Source organism: Hakea prostrata, chromosome 3 (assembly GCF_041222555.1).
Source record: "Hakea prostrata isolate BN-2017 chromosome 3, UWA_Hpros_2, whole genome shotgun sequence".
Lineage (NCBI taxonomy): Eukaryota > Viridiplantae > Streptophyta > Magnoliopsida > Proteales > Proteaceae > Hakea > Hakea prostrata.
The window spans coordinates 42123759-42142720 of NC_142602.1; the positions used below are offsets into that span (position 1 = coordinate 42123759).

At 37.8% G+C, this 18962-nt stretch overlaps 1 protein-coding gene across 2 annotated transcripts in view; it reads right to left on the reverse strand.

Moving 5' to 3' along the window:
* Positions 1–1386: 1386 nt before the first annotated feature.
* The window catches only part of LOC149022251 (importin beta-like SAD2), a 65773-nt gene continuing 48197 nt past the window's right edge, over positions 1387–18962 (reverse strand). The window contains exons 15-22 of one of the 2 annotated variants that reach the window (XM_089150433.1): positions 6760–6891; positions 5128–5231; positions 4791–4970; positions 4247–4386; positions 4008–4147; positions 3658–3815; positions 3256–3382; positions 1387–3120 (exon numbers count right to left, since the gene is read on the reverse strand). In XM_089150433.1, the coding sequence (XP_089006559.1) occupies positions 2966–3120; positions 3256–3382; positions 3658–3815; positions 4008–4147; positions 4247–4386; positions 4791–4970; positions 5128–5231; positions 6760–6891 (1136 nt within the window). In that variant the 3' untranslated portion in view covers positions 1387–2965. Of the gene's footprint in view, positions 3121–3255; positions 3383–3657; positions 3819–4007; positions 4148–4246; positions 4387–4790; positions 4971–5127; positions 5232–6759; positions 6892–18962 lie in introns of both variants that reach the window. The other variant, XM_089150432.1, reaches the window with a different exon arrangement.

Sequence of the window (18962 nt, forward strand, 5' to 3'; positions counted from 1 at the left end):
ATGGGACCAAATCCTTCTTCCGGGACTCTATGGTCTCTAATTTCTCCGCCTGCTTATGACATCATTCGAGCAAATCTACATATGTCTCTAGCATGTCCAAGAGGAGGCGTTCGAGCAGTCATTTGTGATCAAGCCCTTGGTATAGTGCATTAAAGGCTATCTTTTCATATAAATTCTCGATCTGAATGGTTAAGTTGTTGAACCCCCGAAGATAGCCTCTGATTGCTTTGTTCGACCTTACTTAATAGAGAACAGAGTGTTCTCTCTTTTCTTGGTACTTACTCCGCTTTGGAAACGTGATAAGAAAACCCGACCAAGATGATCAAAATTTTCTAATAAGCCATTCTGAAGTCCTAGAAACCATTTAGATGCTACTTTGATTAGTGAGGCAGGAAAGATTCTGCACATAGCCACTTCACTATGCCAATATGAAGACATAACAGATTTATAGTGCATAATGTGATGTCTTTGGCATCTTGTCCCATCGACTATGGTGAAGGTCGAGCATTTCAAAAATTTTGGCATCTCTACCTCCAAGATTGTTCGGACAAAAGGATCCTTTAAAAACGGAATATAGCGCATCCTTGCCTAAATCTTTTAGTTTCTTCAGCTTTTCATCAAATTCTTTAAACTGCTTGTTTACATAGTCAGTGTGCTTGGTTGGAACTTCATTATTATCTCCACCTTGTCAGTAGGCTGAGAGCTACTTTCTCGATCAACATATTGGTTGTTTAGAGGAGGGTCATTAGACGCTAACTTTCATGAAGGTCGAGATTGTTCACCGACCTTTTCCTTTCCTTTCTTACAGTTTATTTGAGATGGTCATGACGTGGGTTAGGATTTTGTGTCTGTACTTCCTTTCGTCTCAGAAGTTGACCATCTCTGTTGTCATTAAGGTTAATAGGGATAACCTGTGGGCCAATCTTCGGCATTGCTACTTGTTGACAAATGCTCGCACTAATCAGTTAGCTCAGTTATATGATTTGCTTCTGCAATTCATTGAACTGACCCATTGTTACGAACTGATCAGAGGGATCTAGTAGGACATCATGCTGAGAAATATTTTTGATTCCTTGGGATGTCTCCTCTTTGTTAATCTCCCGCTCTCCTTCACTTGAATTGTCTCCAACTATTCTTAATGATCTGGTACGCACTGCAAAAAGGTTGGTCAAGTATAGCCTCCGACGAGCAAGTTAGCTGAAGAGCAATATGTAGGTAGCTAGCAAACCAATCTAGGTCTTCAAACCAGAGAGAATTACGTCTAATTACTTACCTTCTTCTGAAGAATGCATTGGTATTTATAGGAGAAATTACCTTGCGCTAAAGAGTTTGAATAGGATTCAACCATTACCCCTTCTCCTTTCAGTCAGGTTTGGACTCTGAAGATATTGTCGGCAGTGGTTTGAGTTCAATATGGTTTCTTTAACCGATCTGGGATTCAATCTCTTGACCCTGAAGTTTTTAGGGAAGATATGCATTATGCCCGGAATTGATGGGTTTATCCTCATCTTATCTGACCATCCGGTTGGTCAAAAAAGTGGTTCTTTGTTCAACCCGACCGGACTGGCTGTCATCCGACCATAACTAGCCACATCGGTATGCAAGGCCAAAACTAAAACCAACACTTGGCTTAAAAAAAACTAGTTACGAATTTCTTCATTAATTCCAACTCATTAAAGATTACAATCTTACCGCACTTCCCACCACAAATTAGGAAAAACTCACATTTGAACAATTATTATTGATTGATTAGACTCAGATATGCAGCTGAGTTTTGAAGAAGTGAAGAGTCTGGCTTAAATTTGATGGACCTTGGTATAGTTCTGCACATCAATCTCGACAGTTCAGAAATTAACAATCAAAATCAAAATCTAGAAGCAGATCTGGACAATCCTTGAGACTTTTTCGAAGTTTGATTAGATAGAAGATGGTCCTGCCAAGGCCCACACCGGTGCAACTTACTCAAGTCCGAACCTACCGGAAACGATACAAAAATAAGAAACGGGGCACAGCAGATAATGCAAATGCACCAGCTGAAAATCCGATTGGAATGGGGCCATAAAGGCCGAGGGCCTAGCTTATTAACCAAAGGACTTAAACGGCCAACCCAAAGCAGAAGCCAAGCAGGAGCTACAAGAAGACATTCTAGGGTTCCAAGGCACCAATTACCACTTCCAATCTAGATAAGGATTTCCCAGCTTTTTATAAAATCCTGCATGTACCATAATATGCCAAATCATATGAGAACAAAAATTTTAGAACCTCGATATAAGCAGTTTCAGAGAGCTGTACAGGGAGAGAATTTGCCGTAAGTTGAACATAACTCATTTTTCTTAATACAAAGGAGCAGTGGATATAAAAAATAATTTACTGCTTTACATCAGCAGCAGACCTACTTGCCCCAAAAAAACAAGGCAGAGACCTACCACCATGGAAGGCCCTGCAAGGAACCCAACCCTCATTTAGCTGACAAATAAATCAAAATGTACTAAGCAGACAACCTTCCACCAAAATTATCAATACAACCATCAACAATCCTATCGCAGGATGCTGACCCTGATTAAAAGAAAAAACTCATATACACTCTATAATAGAAACCCTCCCTGCTTTGGGCCACAAAGACAGATGCATGGGTTCCTAAACCAATATACTCTGTTGGTACTGAACCAACACGAGAAAGAATGGGAAAATTCTTCTCCAACAAATGGTAACTAAATCCTACGGCTGAAAACCAATGATGATGCAGCTCTTCTGCCATAGAAAAAAGCCAGACTGACCAGAGATACTTTGCCCAACATGCACTGAAGCATGTGGGAGAACCGCAGAAAGATAGAGCACCCACTTTTGCCGCCATCTGATTTCCATTTGCACTTGTAGTGACTCTTGGTTTCTCTACTGCATATGCAAAGCAATAATAGGAGAGCAGCGCAAAATTTCAATGTGAAAAACGATCAACCGCATTTAGTCATGAGGTGGCAACTGCCTTCTCTAGTTTCTCTTTCTCTATCTCTACTCTCCTTTGATCAGCGTGCTGCGCAATGCCATTTGCCAAAGCCTGGTAGTGAAAATCAAGCCTTTGCATGAGACTCTGGAAATGCCCCAGATTTGTTGCTTGGATACCTTGAAGCAGAGAAGTTACAATGTCAGACAATACAAATACAATTTAACCTCAGTAGTTTTACTTATTTTTTTATTTATTTTTTTTTAATGAGATTTTAAATTTAGTAGTTAGACTGGAGAATTAGTATTGAATACCTTTGATAGTATCCACAAAGAAAATGAAAGGGTCCACTTCATCTATCGGGGACTGCAATTCTTCATCGTCACTATACTCATCGTCTGTCTCATCATCATCCTCATCATTTGGGCGGAAGGCCTTTGCCTGCATACACAAGGCAACAATAATCCAATGTATTAGCTACACAGGATGATTTGAAAGTTGACATCCTTTCCAAAAAACTGAAGTGGAAATCCAGGATGCAAATATGAAGCTGCCACCATTTTTTGTTTTTTTTTTTGTTCTTTTTACAATTGTATTACTTAAATTTAAAAACTAAAGCCAAAAGTATTGGCATAATGTCGAAAACACTATCGGCTCACAATGCCAGTCAGGTCAATGCAAAAATTAAATGGGATGATGCCTCAAATCTCACAGACCTGCGCTGCTAGTTTTTGTAGCCTGATGCTGTTGGCTTCATCTCCATCCTCAGCATCAATTCCCATTTCCTTGTCAGATCCATCATCATCTTCTAACTCTTCATCATCAGTTCGGAAGCCATCCATATCATCATCACCACCTTCTTCATCCTTTGCTGCTGCTGTCCATAAACATAAAAAAACAAATATCATGAAGATTGAACAAGAAGCCAGACCAGATAATAAGCATGTCCCAGATCTTATAGAGATGACTATGATTACAACTAATATAAAACAAAATGATGTACCGACCTGGCACGTCCCAGATCTTATTTGATTACAACTAATATAAAACATAATAATGTACCAACCTGCAACTTGATCCTTGTAGGCCACAAGTAGATCTAAAGTTGCCTTAAAAATAGGCTCTAGAGCTTCCCCTGGCAACTGGTCAGCAGGAAGTGCGAGAAGAGATGTTAATCCCAAAGAGCAAACCTTCTTATCATGCTCCCTGCGATCATGAAAGATATGTAACCCATTACCAAGACTCGAGCAATAATATGTACATACATATATATACGATCGAGAGCAACAGAGAGCGAGAGAGGACCTTTTAAAATTTACACGAACACCACTTTTTTTTACTTGTTGCAACATCTGAAACCATAAATTAAAAACCTCTGTTGCAACACCAAGCTTTTGGAGTATACCCAGAGTCAAAGTCGCATTATAATAAAGAGCATCAGCTATCTGCAAAACAATGAGGTTCTATTGAAACTGACCTAATGCAAGCTTCAGCATGGAAAAGAATATACTTAGAAGTCTGTGATGTAAAACTACTGAATAAAAGAGAAACATATCCTGTAGTGCTCAGATGAAAAAGAATACATGTGGCTCAGAAGCAGAAAGCAACTTTGCTTCCATAAGGCACCAAGTGGTGGCACTTTGCTCTTTTGCTTACAACCACTTGAAGATCCTAAGCAAAATCTGCTTTTCGCTCTTACCACCACACCAAGTGATAGAGCAATAGGTCATTTGTAAAGAAGTGATAAACCACAGTGCTTCAGGATATTGTACACTTAAACTTAGATTCCACTTTTATTTTCAATCCACATCTTTGTTTCTTTTCCAGGCATTGGGCTAGAGATTCTCACCACTTGCATCAAAAGACACTTCAGGTATGACTTTTCTGTTTGTCGTAAACGTTCAATAGTGATTCTAAGATATGGCTCAACCCACTGATCCACTTGACCTTTGCAGTTCTGGAAAACTACTTCAATGAGCTTAGGAGCAGGCTCAATATCATTGTCTTCAAAATTCTTATCGGTCATGATCTGAGCAGTGAGAATCATCTACTTATTAGCATGGGAGGAAAGAAATCAACCACAGAAACAAAAAGGAAAAAGACTGAATCAACTACCTATTTCCTTGGCCTTCCATTACATTTGCACAAACAAAAATGTAGTATAAGTGGGGATCAAGCATACTCACAGATGAAAGTACATTCCAAAGACTTTGCTGATAGTCAGGATCCTTGCAAGATAGAAAATGCTCAGTACTCCTGGAAATATAATTGTCCAGCGGAACCAGAATATCTACATCAAAACGAACTTTAAGAAACTCAAAAGTGCATAGAAGAGTACAAGAAGCTGCTAAAAATCAAGAGGCACGCAAAAATCGTAAAATAGAACAAGAAACAACACACCAAACAACTATAGGCACTTTCTTGTATCACTCATCAAACAGCAGAAAATAGATTTAACAAATGAAAAGCTTTTAAGATAAATCAGCAAAAGGAAGGATGATATGAATGCTTACAGAGTTTTATGTACAAGACAAGATGTAACATAGTACACGTACATTCTCTAAAATGGTCCAACATAAAAGCAACATAATGTATTCATTAAAGCACAATGCAAAAATTTGGACACACTTAAAAAGGTTAAGGACTTGGCATGCCGGCACCAATGCCCACCCTGTCTATCTTTCCAGAATCCATGGGAAATGATGCCGCCAGCACCACACCTTCCCCTCCCCCCCTATGAAAACATTATGTTGCTGCCAAAAATCAAGCAGCAAGCAAGAATCTTAAAAAAGAACAAGGAACAACACACTAAACAACTACAGGTACTTGCTTGTATCACTTACAAACTGCAGAAAATGAATTTAACTGAAAAGTAACAAAAAATCAGCAAAAGGAAGGATGACAACAATGCTGACAGAGTTGTTGAAGTACAAGAGAAGATGGATATAGTGCACGTACATTCTCTAAAATGGCACAACCATAAAAGCAACATAATGTTTTCATTGAAGCACAATACAAAAATTTGGAAACGACTTAAAAAGGTTAAGGACTTGGCATGCCAGCACCAATGCTGACCCTGCCTATCTTTCGGGAAAATGATACCACCTGCACCCCGCCCCCCCCCCCCCCAAAAAAAAAAAAAAAAAAAGGATTCCTCATCTGGGGTACAGCAGCAAGACTACTTGAAGCTGGCAACATTCATAATCCTTGGCCCATAATTAAGTTAATAGATTTTTTCTAGATGACAGAAGTAATTTGGTCTATGAAGCAATTCTGACCCAAGAAACAACTCTATCTCATTGTACGGTATATCCTCTCATAAATCTACCATGACATAATATGTTTCCCTGTCCCACTGTCAAGAAAACAGCAGACTACAAAGGGGGGAAATGTAGCATCTACACTAAAAATTGACTTTCCAGGAAGGATATTTCTGTTCGAACAAATGAAGCCTTCAAGAGGATATCAATAATCCATTCTGCAAACTGTTGGATGTACCTGAGACCTCACATCAATGACTCAATCCCACAGATCAAACACAGGTGTCAGTGATTCAACAAGATTTGCAGATATTTCAAGGATGGGCTTCATATTTTGGTTCAAAAAATGCACATTCTAATTACATGAGTAGTGTACTCCAAAAAATTGGGAGAAAGGTACGCAAAATGAACCAATTCAAAATTGCAAATACCAACAGTTACCACCATAGTTGCACTGAAATCAAGCAATGATGCAAATCAAGGATTATTTAGATAATGTTAATCCAAGCAGAGGAAAACCAGCAATGCTACAACCAAGTTGAGTGCATGAAAACTTACTTGGAAAGAAATCTATAGCCCAGTCTGTCAATGCTTCCATCATTAAAGGCCAAAGACTCCACATCTCCAAAGAAATTGTTGGAGAGAAAAATGTCATATATGACACAATTTCCAGGATTTCCTCAAAAACCTCTGCAGAAAAAAGATGTCAGAACTGGAAACCAATAATATGAAGAAATGTTAGAAAGTGCACACATGAATTCCCCCCTGCTCTACATAGTATGATAGGGCTTCAGCATTGTAGAGAATTCTTAATGAAACAATTATTGTACAGCAAGCATAAAGAAGGTCAAACCCATCAGATCTGAAAAGCAACACATAGAAAACCCATCTTTAAATGGGTCAGGGTATACTCCCATACAGTGCTGACCCAAATACTCAGTAAAATAAGTTGTTAGCAACACTAATTATACGATACAGTCTGCCAGTCCCATCCACAGAACAAAATTCAGTTGAAACTTGTGAAATTTCAGTCATTTTGGGAACCTCGATACGAAAAATTAGGTGACCGAAAAAAAATCCCAAGTTTCGATGGGAACTGTTGAAATTTTGACAATTTTGATCAAAGGCACAAAAATTTCGACATTGGGTTGAAACACAAACCAAACCGGTTGAAGCAGGGGTCAAAACTATCAAAGTTTCAACATTGGGTGGAAACTGAGTCGAAACTTGAACCAAACCGGCTCAACCAGCCGGTTCACTTTTATAAAATTTGCTTTTATCACACAAAACTCTGCAAAAGCAGAGTTTCGAGTGCGATATTAGGGCAGAACCAGGAGGTTTCGACCATATTTTCCCCCTAGATTTTGACCATTTTTTCATGGTTTTGGATAATTTCGAGCACTTTCAAGCATTCCTTTGTTGATTTCGGCCTTTTTTTGTGGATTATTTCACTGTTTTCAAGCTTTGTTGCAAGGTAACCTAAATTTCCCCTATTTTTTTATTTTTTCCTTTCTTTTATGGTCAAATGGTGTTGGAATGTTTTGAAAATTTTTCCATGGTCTCTAGTAGGTAGATTTACAAATGGTTGTTGTTGGATTTGTAGTGTTCTACTATTTCTTTATTTTTCTAATTTAAAAAATATATATAATAATAACATAAAAATAACATATTTTCCTTTGTTTGATGCTCAAATGATGTTGGATTGAGTTGAATTTATTATGTGTTGTCTCTAATAGGTAGATTTACAAATCTAATTGATTGAATCTGATTTTTAAGTGTTCTACTATTTTTTTATTTTCCTGATTTTAAAAAATAACTAAAAATTTACATTTTTTTATTTGTTTCATGCTCAAATGATGTTGGGTTGAGTTGAAATTATTATGTATTGTCTCTAATAGGTAGATTTACATATGTGATTGATTGAGTCTGATTTTTTAAGTGTTTTTGTTTTCTCGTATTTAATAATTATTATAAAAGATATCTTAATTATAAAAAATACTTTTAATTAGGAAAAAAATTTCAAATGTTTTTGAATACCATAGTTTACAAGTAATGTGTGTTTAGTGTCTTTAGACTAAAATTAAAGTGTCCGGTTTGTGTTTTAATGATTATTATGTATGTTTGTATTAGACACAAACTTTTGAGCCAGAGACTCAAAAACACTATGTCAGACATAGCTTGGCAGCATGGTAGGCTCTGATGGATGACAGGAAGAAGTTAGTGTGTAAATATTGTCTGAAAAAAATTGGATCAGGTGGGGCCACTTGACTGAAGATCCATCTAGTGGGAGGGGACCATAATGTGGTTGGATGCCCCAATGTCCCTTATGAAGTTAAAGTGGCAATGGCAAAATATGTGAGAGGGCGGCAAGAGAAGAGGGCAGAGAAAAAGGCAAAGCGGGATGAGTTCCAGACAGCATGCTTAGAGGAGGTGGGAGAGCAGAATGTGGATCCAAACAAAGTATCATCCCAGAGCCAGAGATGGAGAGAGTACTCAAGATGAGAAGGGAATCTCATAGATTCGATGAGATCAAGAGGACACAAAGGGCCATGGGTGCAGGGTCATCTAGAGATCCGGATTTTGAGAGGGCAACCAGAGGCAGCTCCAGTATGAGGAGCCAGTGTCAAAGAGTTAGCTCCCTTACCATGGCCCCACGGCCTCGACCTAGTGCCACATCAATTTCACCTAGACCCAGTGCCACACCTGCGGCTTCCAGACCCATTGCCATGGATCCCGATGTGCAGATACTACGCATTGATCCTCACTTGTTTGGGAGGCCACAGACAAAACAAAAGAAATTAAAGCATATGTGGGGTAATGTGAAGGAGAACATGAGGATGGCCTTTTCTAAGCGGGCATTGTACCACAATGTTCCTGCAAATGCTACACAGGGGTCTTATTATAAGGCGATAGTGGATGAGATCAGTGGTGCTAGACATGGGGTGGTTGGGGCAACCCATATAAGATATATAATGTATATCTTCCACGGTATAAGGAAGACTTGAAGACCCACATTGATGGTCTTAAGCCGATGTAGAGGCACTATGAGATGACGCTGACGTGTGATGGTTGGATTGGTCCTACTAGACAATCTATCATCAATTTTATGTTGAATTGTGATGGGAGGATGGTGTTCCTCAAGTCTACTAATGCATTCGGTTACAAAAAGGATGCAAAATACATATATGGGTTGTTGAAGAGTGAGGTAAAAAAAGGTTGGATTCAAGCACGTGGTGCAGATTGCGATCGATAATGGCTCCAATTTCAAGAAGGTTGGGATGAAGTTGATGGAGAATCCCAGCTATAGGCTCTTCTGGACTCCTTGTGTAGCACATTGTATTGATTTGATGCTGAAAGACATCAAGCAAATCAAATTTGTGAAGAAGGTTGTTCAACGGGCTCAACATGTGACCTCAACATGTGACCACATACGTATATAACCATGGACATGCATTGGATATGTTGAGGAGGATATGTGGTGGTGACTCTGTGAGGCTTAGGGTCACAAAATTTGCTACAAATTGGATTGCCTTGAAGAGTTTTGAGAAGAAGAAAAACCAACTACGTGCAATGTTTGCATCACTAAAGTGGTTTGATTGGCCCCAGTCAGATTCACCGGCAAGGAAAGCAGCACAGGCCACCATATCCAATGATAACTTCTGGAAAAATATAAAAGTCGTTCTGAAGCTTTTAGACCCTGTGGTGACAGTCTTGAAGTTGGCAGATCAACAAAGGAAACCAACTTTACCACATATATGGGCTACAATGAAGATGATGAAGGAGATGGTTGGGAAGGTATATGTTCAGGGCAACCAGAAATTCTTTGATATCACTTAGGAGAGGCGGGAGAGGCAGTTGCAACATCCATTGCATTTGGCTGGTGAGTTGAAAGTTATTAAAGTGTGCAAGTTATTACTTACTAGTTAATATTAATTATGTAGTTGTGTAGTTTCTTACCATCTCATTTGTTGGCTTGTTTGATAGCCTATTATTTGAATCCCATGTACCACCATAGTAAAGAACTTAGGATGAGGACAAACTTGATTCGCGCAGTCCAACAAGTAGTGGAAAGGTTGGAACCGAATCCGGTGAAACAAGCATTAATTAATAACGAGGTAAGATTGTGACTTGTGACATGACTAGTAGTTTAGTACTAATAATTACTTGTTTTTTATACTAACATTGTAATTATTTATTGTAGTTGAAGGCTTTTAGAGATGCGGTTGGTAGCTTCAATCGCTCAGTGGCTATTCAAGTTCCACTCCTGGTTAGTCACTTAATCCAAGTCTTAGATACTCAATTTGAGTTTTTTGCACAATTTATTTTTAGCATTATTAATTTGGTTGGTTATGTTTCTTGCAATTGAGTGGTGGCTGCAATACGAGTTAGAGTCAGAGTACTTGATTAATATTGCAGTTAAAGTACTCCCCTAGACATCTTCTGGCCACCGGAACTAGCGTAATTGGAGCACATTCAATTTGATACATTCTAAGAGGCAGAACCGTTTAGGGGTGAAGCGGCTAGAGGATCTTGTATATGTTCTCCATAATATGAGGTTGAGAGAGGAGCACATTAAGCTACGTTAGGATCAAGGTAATGGGGACAAGATTAAGTTGGCTGACATCTTTTCCATTGATGATGATGAGGACCCCTTATTTGAGTGGGTCAGAGAGCCACTGTTGTATGAGGCGGGAGGTCGACCTAGCAATCAAATTGCACGATAGATGGGAGCTAATGTGGATCAATTCTTGGCCACAGATGGGAGAGTGCACACGGCACCTAGCGTCTTTTTGTACCACACCCCAGTGCATCCAGTGTTAGTGAAGATAATATTGTGTGGTTAGATGATGATGATGATTATGTTACTCAGCCACCCGTTACTCAAGCACAGGATGATGACGATGATGATGGACCTAGTATTGGGGATGATAGTGGGAGTGATGAGGATAATGGACCTAGGGAGACACCAAAACCAACACCAACACCAGTGCCAACAGTGACCCAAGTTGAGAGGTTCAGGGACAGGGAGGACCATTGAGGTTCACAGGGGAGACTTAATTAAGCCACGCTACCTAGGATACCCGTTCATGGTCCACCAGCATCTCGAGGTGATACTTCCACCTACAGTCGGAAGAGAAAAGGGAAGTAGCAAGGATGACACCTCATCATACAAGTCTTACCATCCCACATATGTGAATAGCTTGGTAGGCTTTATGGGATCTATGAGTCAAAATGAGTTAGGAGGCTCCACAGCCGGATATTGGATATCGGCAACAGATCCCCACTCGTACGAGAGTGGTATGGAGAGTGCTACATTTTCTTCTGGGCTTATGGTCATGGGTTTCCTCGGGATTATGGGAGACATAGACTAATGGAACAGACTAGGATGTATAATCCAACGTCTAACAGGAGGACAATATACGTGCACAAGGGAGCAACTTATATGGATGCTAACTCGGGGGCACAGACATTTGTGGAGCAGATCTTTGGCATGCAACCAACACCCCTAACCCCTAAGGCTGATTCAGGACTTCCCTATCCATATTGCGTATTCCCTCAGATTTGATATCTTATACATGTTGATGACCTAACCTATAGAGTTGTAGTTGTCGATTACCTCGACAACCATAGGCAACACATGTCATGGGATGTCTATGTCCGTTGGTCAGAGGAGAGGATGTTACAGACACAGTATTACTCAACTCACAGGATGGATGCACCGAGGCACTCCTCTTGGCACTGAATTAGTGAGTTGTACTTCCCTTTCATTTTTATTGTTAGTTACATTGTATTTGATGTTTCGAGTTATTTTAATGTTTTGAATCAAACTTAGAACTTCCAGGTCATATATTGAATGTGTTGGGAAATGCCATGTCAGCATTACCACATCAACCTCTATTAGTTTTGATGATAAAAAACATGAATTACCAATGTCTATATTAAGTTGTGATTATCCAGCACATTATGAAAGCAAGTGGACCAGATCCAACTCATTAAACCAAACTCACTGGATGTTCAAGCCCAAGTCAAGATCAAGTAAGTTTGGACAAGGAGTCAAAGTCAAGATGAGCATCAAAATCAAAGCGCGAAAGATGCGAAAGTCAAGTCAAGTTCAAGACTTAAAAGAATTTAGGATTTAGGACACCTCCACATGCACTCATATGAGATTGTACTTAATTATACACATATCATGTCATTAGACTGTCCTGGGATATGTTAAGAAGGTGTTTGAGGCTTAGGGATGGCTAAAAATCCCCAAAAACCCCTAAAAGTCCCTAAATTCCCATCTTTGCTTCTGTGCTGCAGACGGACAACTGTCTCATCTGGTTCTAGACGGTCGTCCATCTGGTACAACTTAAGCCCAACTGCTAGTTTTCCGACTAATTCAGATGAACATCTGTTTGGACTGAAAACTAGGAGAAAATTTTTATCCATCGGGAGGTTGGGCCAAGCAATTGATTGCCATCTTTATATTTCCAACCACTCCCATTTGAGAGTCTCTACCTTGCCTATTGAGTATTTACTACCTCACTATTATCAAGCTCTCAAATTGGTGAACAAGCATCGATTACTTGCCTTACAAGTTCACTCAACTTTGAAGGACATTCCAAAGTTGTCAAGCTAGCTCATTGGAGTAAAGCTTGAAGTGATTGAAGGCCATTGGTACTTCATAAGTGGTGCATCCATTCCGTTGAGCATTCATTAATCATTACATCACACTCTCACAAGGGGTAAAGTGTCACACAACTTGTTAGGTAATATCTTCCAATTCTTCAAGCTGTATTGTTGTTCAATTCTAGTCTAGATTGATCAGAATTTGTAAAGGGTGCTCTTGCCCTATTTAGAACAAAGAAAACATAGATTGTAAAGGGTTTGATCTCTACCCATTATATTGAAAGAGAATCACTAGTAGAATACTCTTTTGAGGCCAAAAGAAGAGTGGACGTAAACTTGCAAAGTCAAACCACTATAAAATATTTGTCTTATGATTGATTGCATTACCTTAATATCATTGAAATATACAACTTAACTTGTATTTACAATTACACCAAAAAATTAGACAAATCCACTAGTTGCAACCTATTCATCTCCCTCTAGGTTGCCTTAACAATTGGTATCAAAGCGAAAGCTCAAATTGAGATTAAAATCAACCTTTAAAAGAATAAAATGGCATTATCATCTAACCAATACTTCTCAAGATCCAAAGTACTTAACACCTCTGGGCCTCCATATTTTGATGGAGAAGGGTTTGCATATTGAAAAACTAGATTTGAAAATTTTGTATGTGCCATTAATATTGATGTTTGGGATATAATTACATATGGACCAAATGAAATTACTAAGTTTGACAAAAATGGTATAAAATACCCAAACCCAAGACCAAATGAGATGGAACCAAAAAGGCCAAAGCCGAAGCAAACCATAAGGCCAAAATGTTCTACAATGTGCCTTGAGTGAAAAGGTATACAATAAATGTGACACTTGCAAAAATGCTAAGGAAATCTATGACAAATCGGTTGTTACCTATGAAGAGAACAACCAAATTAAAAAGATTAATTTGGATGTTTACATACTCAATATTAAAATTTTAAAATTTTAAATGATGAAAACATAATTTTTTTATTTATTAAATTCACTAATATTATTAATAAGTTGTATAGCTTTGGTAAGGACTTTGCAAATGAGGATGTGACAAAGAGAATCCTAAGAACTCTTCCACCCTCATGGAGAAGACCGCCATACAAGAAGTGGGAAATTTAGAGAATATCAAAATTGGTGAGTTCATGAGATCCCTACTTGCACATGAGGTGGAACTTGAGGAAGACAAGAGATATGAAGAAAGTCACTTAAAAGAGCTAAAGAAAAAGACAATTGCTTTAAAAAGCTCCATCAAGAATGATGATGAAAGTGAAAAAGAAGAAAACAACTCCAATAGTGATATAGCATTTATCACAAGGAAATTCAAGAAATTTCTTGAAGGTAGAAAAGGAAGATACCCACACAAGACAATGATTCAAGGAATCAAAAGATAAAAATCTCTCAAAAGGAAGAACCCCACCCACTAACAATCAAAATATCATTTGTTTTGAGTGTAGGAAACCAAGTCACTACAAAACCGAGTGCCCAAACAAAGGAAAAGAGAGAGCCTACAAAGCCGAAGTCACCTACACTACAAATGATGATAAGGAAGAAAACGAGGAATCCAACAAAGAGAAGATCAAGTTAGCCTTGATGGCTAAATCGGATGAAGATCAAGACTTGGTAAACTCTACTTACAATAGTCTCGACTCCATTGATGATGAAAATGAAATAGATGAGATGATGAAGAAGATCTTGTTAGAGGTTTTCAAATTTTATATAATTTGAGTAAGAAGCTTGAAAAGAAAAATAATGTTTTAAAATATGAAGTATCTTCACCTAATGATACCGTAAATGATCTACATGAATACATTAAGAAAATAAAGAAGGAAAACAAGACCTAAACAATGCCCTTGTGACATTCACCATTCTTAGAAAGGGGAAGGAAGTTAGACTTGAAAAGAGGTCATCTAGCAAGAAACCTTCACCAAAACCCACAAATACTCAAGGAAATATTCAAAGTGGGAACAAGACTCACTTCAAGCCAATAAAGGGAAAATTGGAAGAGGGAATCACCATTACCAAAAGAAAGGGCAAAATGGGAATCAAAGGAATGGACCAAAGAGTAACCAAAGAACAAAAAGACCAAATTATTTTAACTAATGTTATTCAAAGAGTAATGGAGGATACCAAAACCATTATGACCATAGGTAGCAAAAACCCCAAAACTACTATAATACCCAAAGACAACACCATCACCAAATTGGCCAAACCCAAACTAAATGATGTTTGATTATAGTTGGTCATATCCCTACTATGCCCTTTTTAAGCATATACCTTAACCTCCATTTAGGCATATATACCAAACCAACAAAGACTTAAAAAAAGTCAAAACGTCTATCAAAACACAAACCAATGGAGTGGGCAAAGAAGTCAAAACTCCAAAGGGCAAAGGAAACAAAAACTTCAAGTCCAAAAACCTTTCAACATTTGTGACCCAATATTTCAAAGACCCAAGAATATCAACCCACTCGGTTCAACATGGAACCAATAAGATCTAACCAAGTTGGACCCATGTAGATGTGGGGACCAATGCATATCTTTTCTTTCTTATATAGGTTTGCTTGATGAACATCCAAATAAGTGAATAGTACATTGATAGTGGTTGTTCCAAGCACATGACGTCAAATCCAAAGCTCTTCACAAAGCTTGAATCATATGATAAAGAGGATGGATCACCTATGAAGACATTAACAAAGGAAAGATAGTGGACATTGGTCAAGTCAATATTGGAGGTACTTATATCTCAAATATATATATATATATATATATATATATATATTTAGTTGATAAACTATCATTTAACTTGATTAGCGTAAGTCAATTGTGTAGTATAGCTATAAAGTTACATTTGATATTTTATGTTGCTATATGAAATATATGAATGAAAATTTAATTCTAAAATGTATTAGGAGAGATAACATCTACACTTATGTTTTCAATTAATCATCTCCTAATGACTTGTCTTATGTCACAAGAAGAAACTCTTATTTGACATAGAAAACTAAGTCATAATAATATGAAGTTAATTAAGACCACTGCATTAAAGAACCTAATTAGGAATCTTCTAAAAATAAAGTTTGATAAAAACTATTTTTCATGCCAAAAATGAAAGCAAATCAAAGTATCTCACAAGTCTAAGAACATAATATCAACTAATAGACCATTAGAACTTCTTCATATGGACCTATTCTAATAGCTAAGCCTTGGTGGTAAACACTATACATTTGTCATTGTAAATGACTACTCAAGGTATATATAGACTTTGTTTTTAAAACATAAGGATGATGCTTTTGAGAAATTCACCATTCTTGTTAGAAAAATTCAAAACGAGAAATGATACCTCATAATCACCATTCAAAGTGACCATGGGAGGGAATTTGACAATAACTACTTTGGAGAGTTTTGTGATAAAGAAGGTATAACCCATAACTTCTTGCCCCTAAGAACCCCCAATCAAATGGAGTGGTAGAAAGAAAGAATAGATCACTTCAAGAAATGGCTAGAACCATGGTAAATGAATTCTCATTGCCAAAGCATCTTTGTGCAGAAGCCACAAGCACCGCTTGTTATGTCTTGAATCATATATTAAATAGATAACTTTTAGACAAGACACCATATGAACTTTATCACAATAAAGCACCTAGGGTTGATCACTTCCAAATATTTGGATGTAAATGCACAATATTGAACACTAAGGACCCTATGGAAAATTTTGATGAAAATGTTGATGAGGGAATTTTCTTGGGATACTCCCAAAATAGTATGGCATATAAAGTGTTAAATAAATGAACCTTAGTTGTAGAAGAGTCAATGAACGTCAAATGTGATGTATCTCCACCTAAGGATAAATATAAATCTCTAGTTGATGAAGATGACGATGAGAGGGTTGAACATGCAATTAGAGAGAAAGTGGATAAGTTGTCCCTAGAAGAACCTAGAAATTATCCCAAAGATGGTGGGACCTCCTCTCAAGAACTACCTAAGAGGTAGTCCCATAGAAAGATCATCCCCTTGAACAAATCATAGGTGACTTAGGTCAAGGAATTAAAACAAGAACAAGAACTCAATTTTTGCAATTATGTTGCATTTTTATCAACTATCATTTTTATCAACTATAGAACCAAAAAATGCAAAAGAAGCCCTAACCGATAGTTATTGGATCATGGTCATGCAAGAAGAGTTAAATCAATTTGAAACAAATGATGTTTGGGAACTCATTCAAAGATCTCGAGACCATACCATCATAGGCACCAAATGGGTATTTAGAAACAAACTTGATGAAAGTGGTCAAGTTGTTGAAACAAGACTAAGTTGGTTGCCTAAGGGTATAATCAACAAGAGGGAATTGATTTTGATGAGACCTATGCACCCGTAACCCGGTTGGAATCCATAAGAATGTTATAGGCATTTGCATGCCATAAGAACTTCAAGTTATATCAAATGGATGTGAAAGTGCATTCTTAAACAAATTCATTATGGAGGAAGTGTATGTTGCACAACCTCCGGGATTTGAAGACCCTACCTACCCCCAACCATGTCTTCAAACTTAAGAAGGCTCTATATAGACTTAGCAAGCTCCACAAGCTTGGTATGAAAGGTTAAGCAAATTCCTAGTCCAAAAGGGATTCTTTATGGGTAAGGTAGACACCACATTATTTGTTAAGTAAAAAAATAATAGCAGTATTATTCTGCAAATATATGTAGATGATATCATTTTTTGTGCTACAAATGAATCTTTATGTCATGATTTTGGTACTTGTATGAGAAATGAATTTGAAATGAGCATGATGAATGAATTAAATTTCTTTCTTGGTTTCCAAATTAATCAATGCAGAAATGACATATTTATTACTCAAACCAAGTATATCAAAGAACTCATAAAAGGCTAGTGGAACACCCATGAGCACATATTTGAAATTAACAAAAGATGAGAATGGGAAGCCCTTTGATGCCACTAAGTATAAAGGTATGATTGGAAGCCTCCTATACTTAACGGCTAGTAGACCGGATATAATGTTTAGTGTTTGTGCTTATGCAAGATATCAAGCCAATCCTAAACAATCTCATGCTTGTGCCATAAAAAGAATATTCAAATATTTGAAGGGCACATCAAACTTAGGTTTATGGTATCCTAAAGGTCAAGAATTTGACCTCCTAAGCTTTTCGGATGCCGACTTTGCCGGTTGTCATGTTAATCGAAATAGTGCAAATAGAACGTGTCACCTACTTGGACCATGCTTAGTATCATGGTTTAACAAGAGCAACAATCGAGGCGGATTACATAGCGACCGAGAAGTGTTGTGCTCAATTGATAGGGATGAAACAAACCTTACTAGACTATAAGGTTCATCTTGAGAAATGCCCTATCAAGTGTGACAACACTAGTGCCATCAACCTTAGCAAAAACATGTGCTTCACTCAAGAGCCAAGCACATTGATATAAGGCATCATTTCATTAGGGATTATATTCAAAAGAGTGAAGTTGTCCTTGAATTCATTGATACAACACACCAATTGGCAGACATATTCACCAAACCCCTAAGTGAGAATCATTTTGTTGAACTAAGGAGGGAACTAAGGCTCATTGATATCTTAGAATAAGTATCTCTCTCAAAATTCCCACTCAGAGTCTAAGTATAGTTCAGCTATCAGACAGTTGTCCGTTTGATTCCAGAGACCCAGACGGATTTTTCGTCTCATACAAATGGTCGCTTGTCTGGTTAAGTGAGTGTTTTTTAAAAAAGGGGGGCTTTGTTTGAACGAATATATTTTGTTAAAACTACCCTCTCTCTCTCTCTCTCTCTCTCTCTCTCTCTCTCTCTCTCTCCCCCCCCCCCCTTGCTCCCTACAAATAGGGTTTCTCAATCCAAGTAGTGTCGTTCGACTCGCGTGGTAACTCTACTGTTTTTTGAAGATTCTTGATCCTCTCCTGAAAGGTAAGATTTCTCTTTATTGTTCCTGCAATTCTTTTTATTATTGATTGTTGGGGTTCTTGTTCACCCAACTGAGATCGTTTTCTCATTGTTAAAAAATAAACTTTAATCAACCAAAACAATACACCAAGAAGAAGAACTGAGAAGAAGAGAAGAGAAGAAGAAAGAATAATTGATAGGGATCAC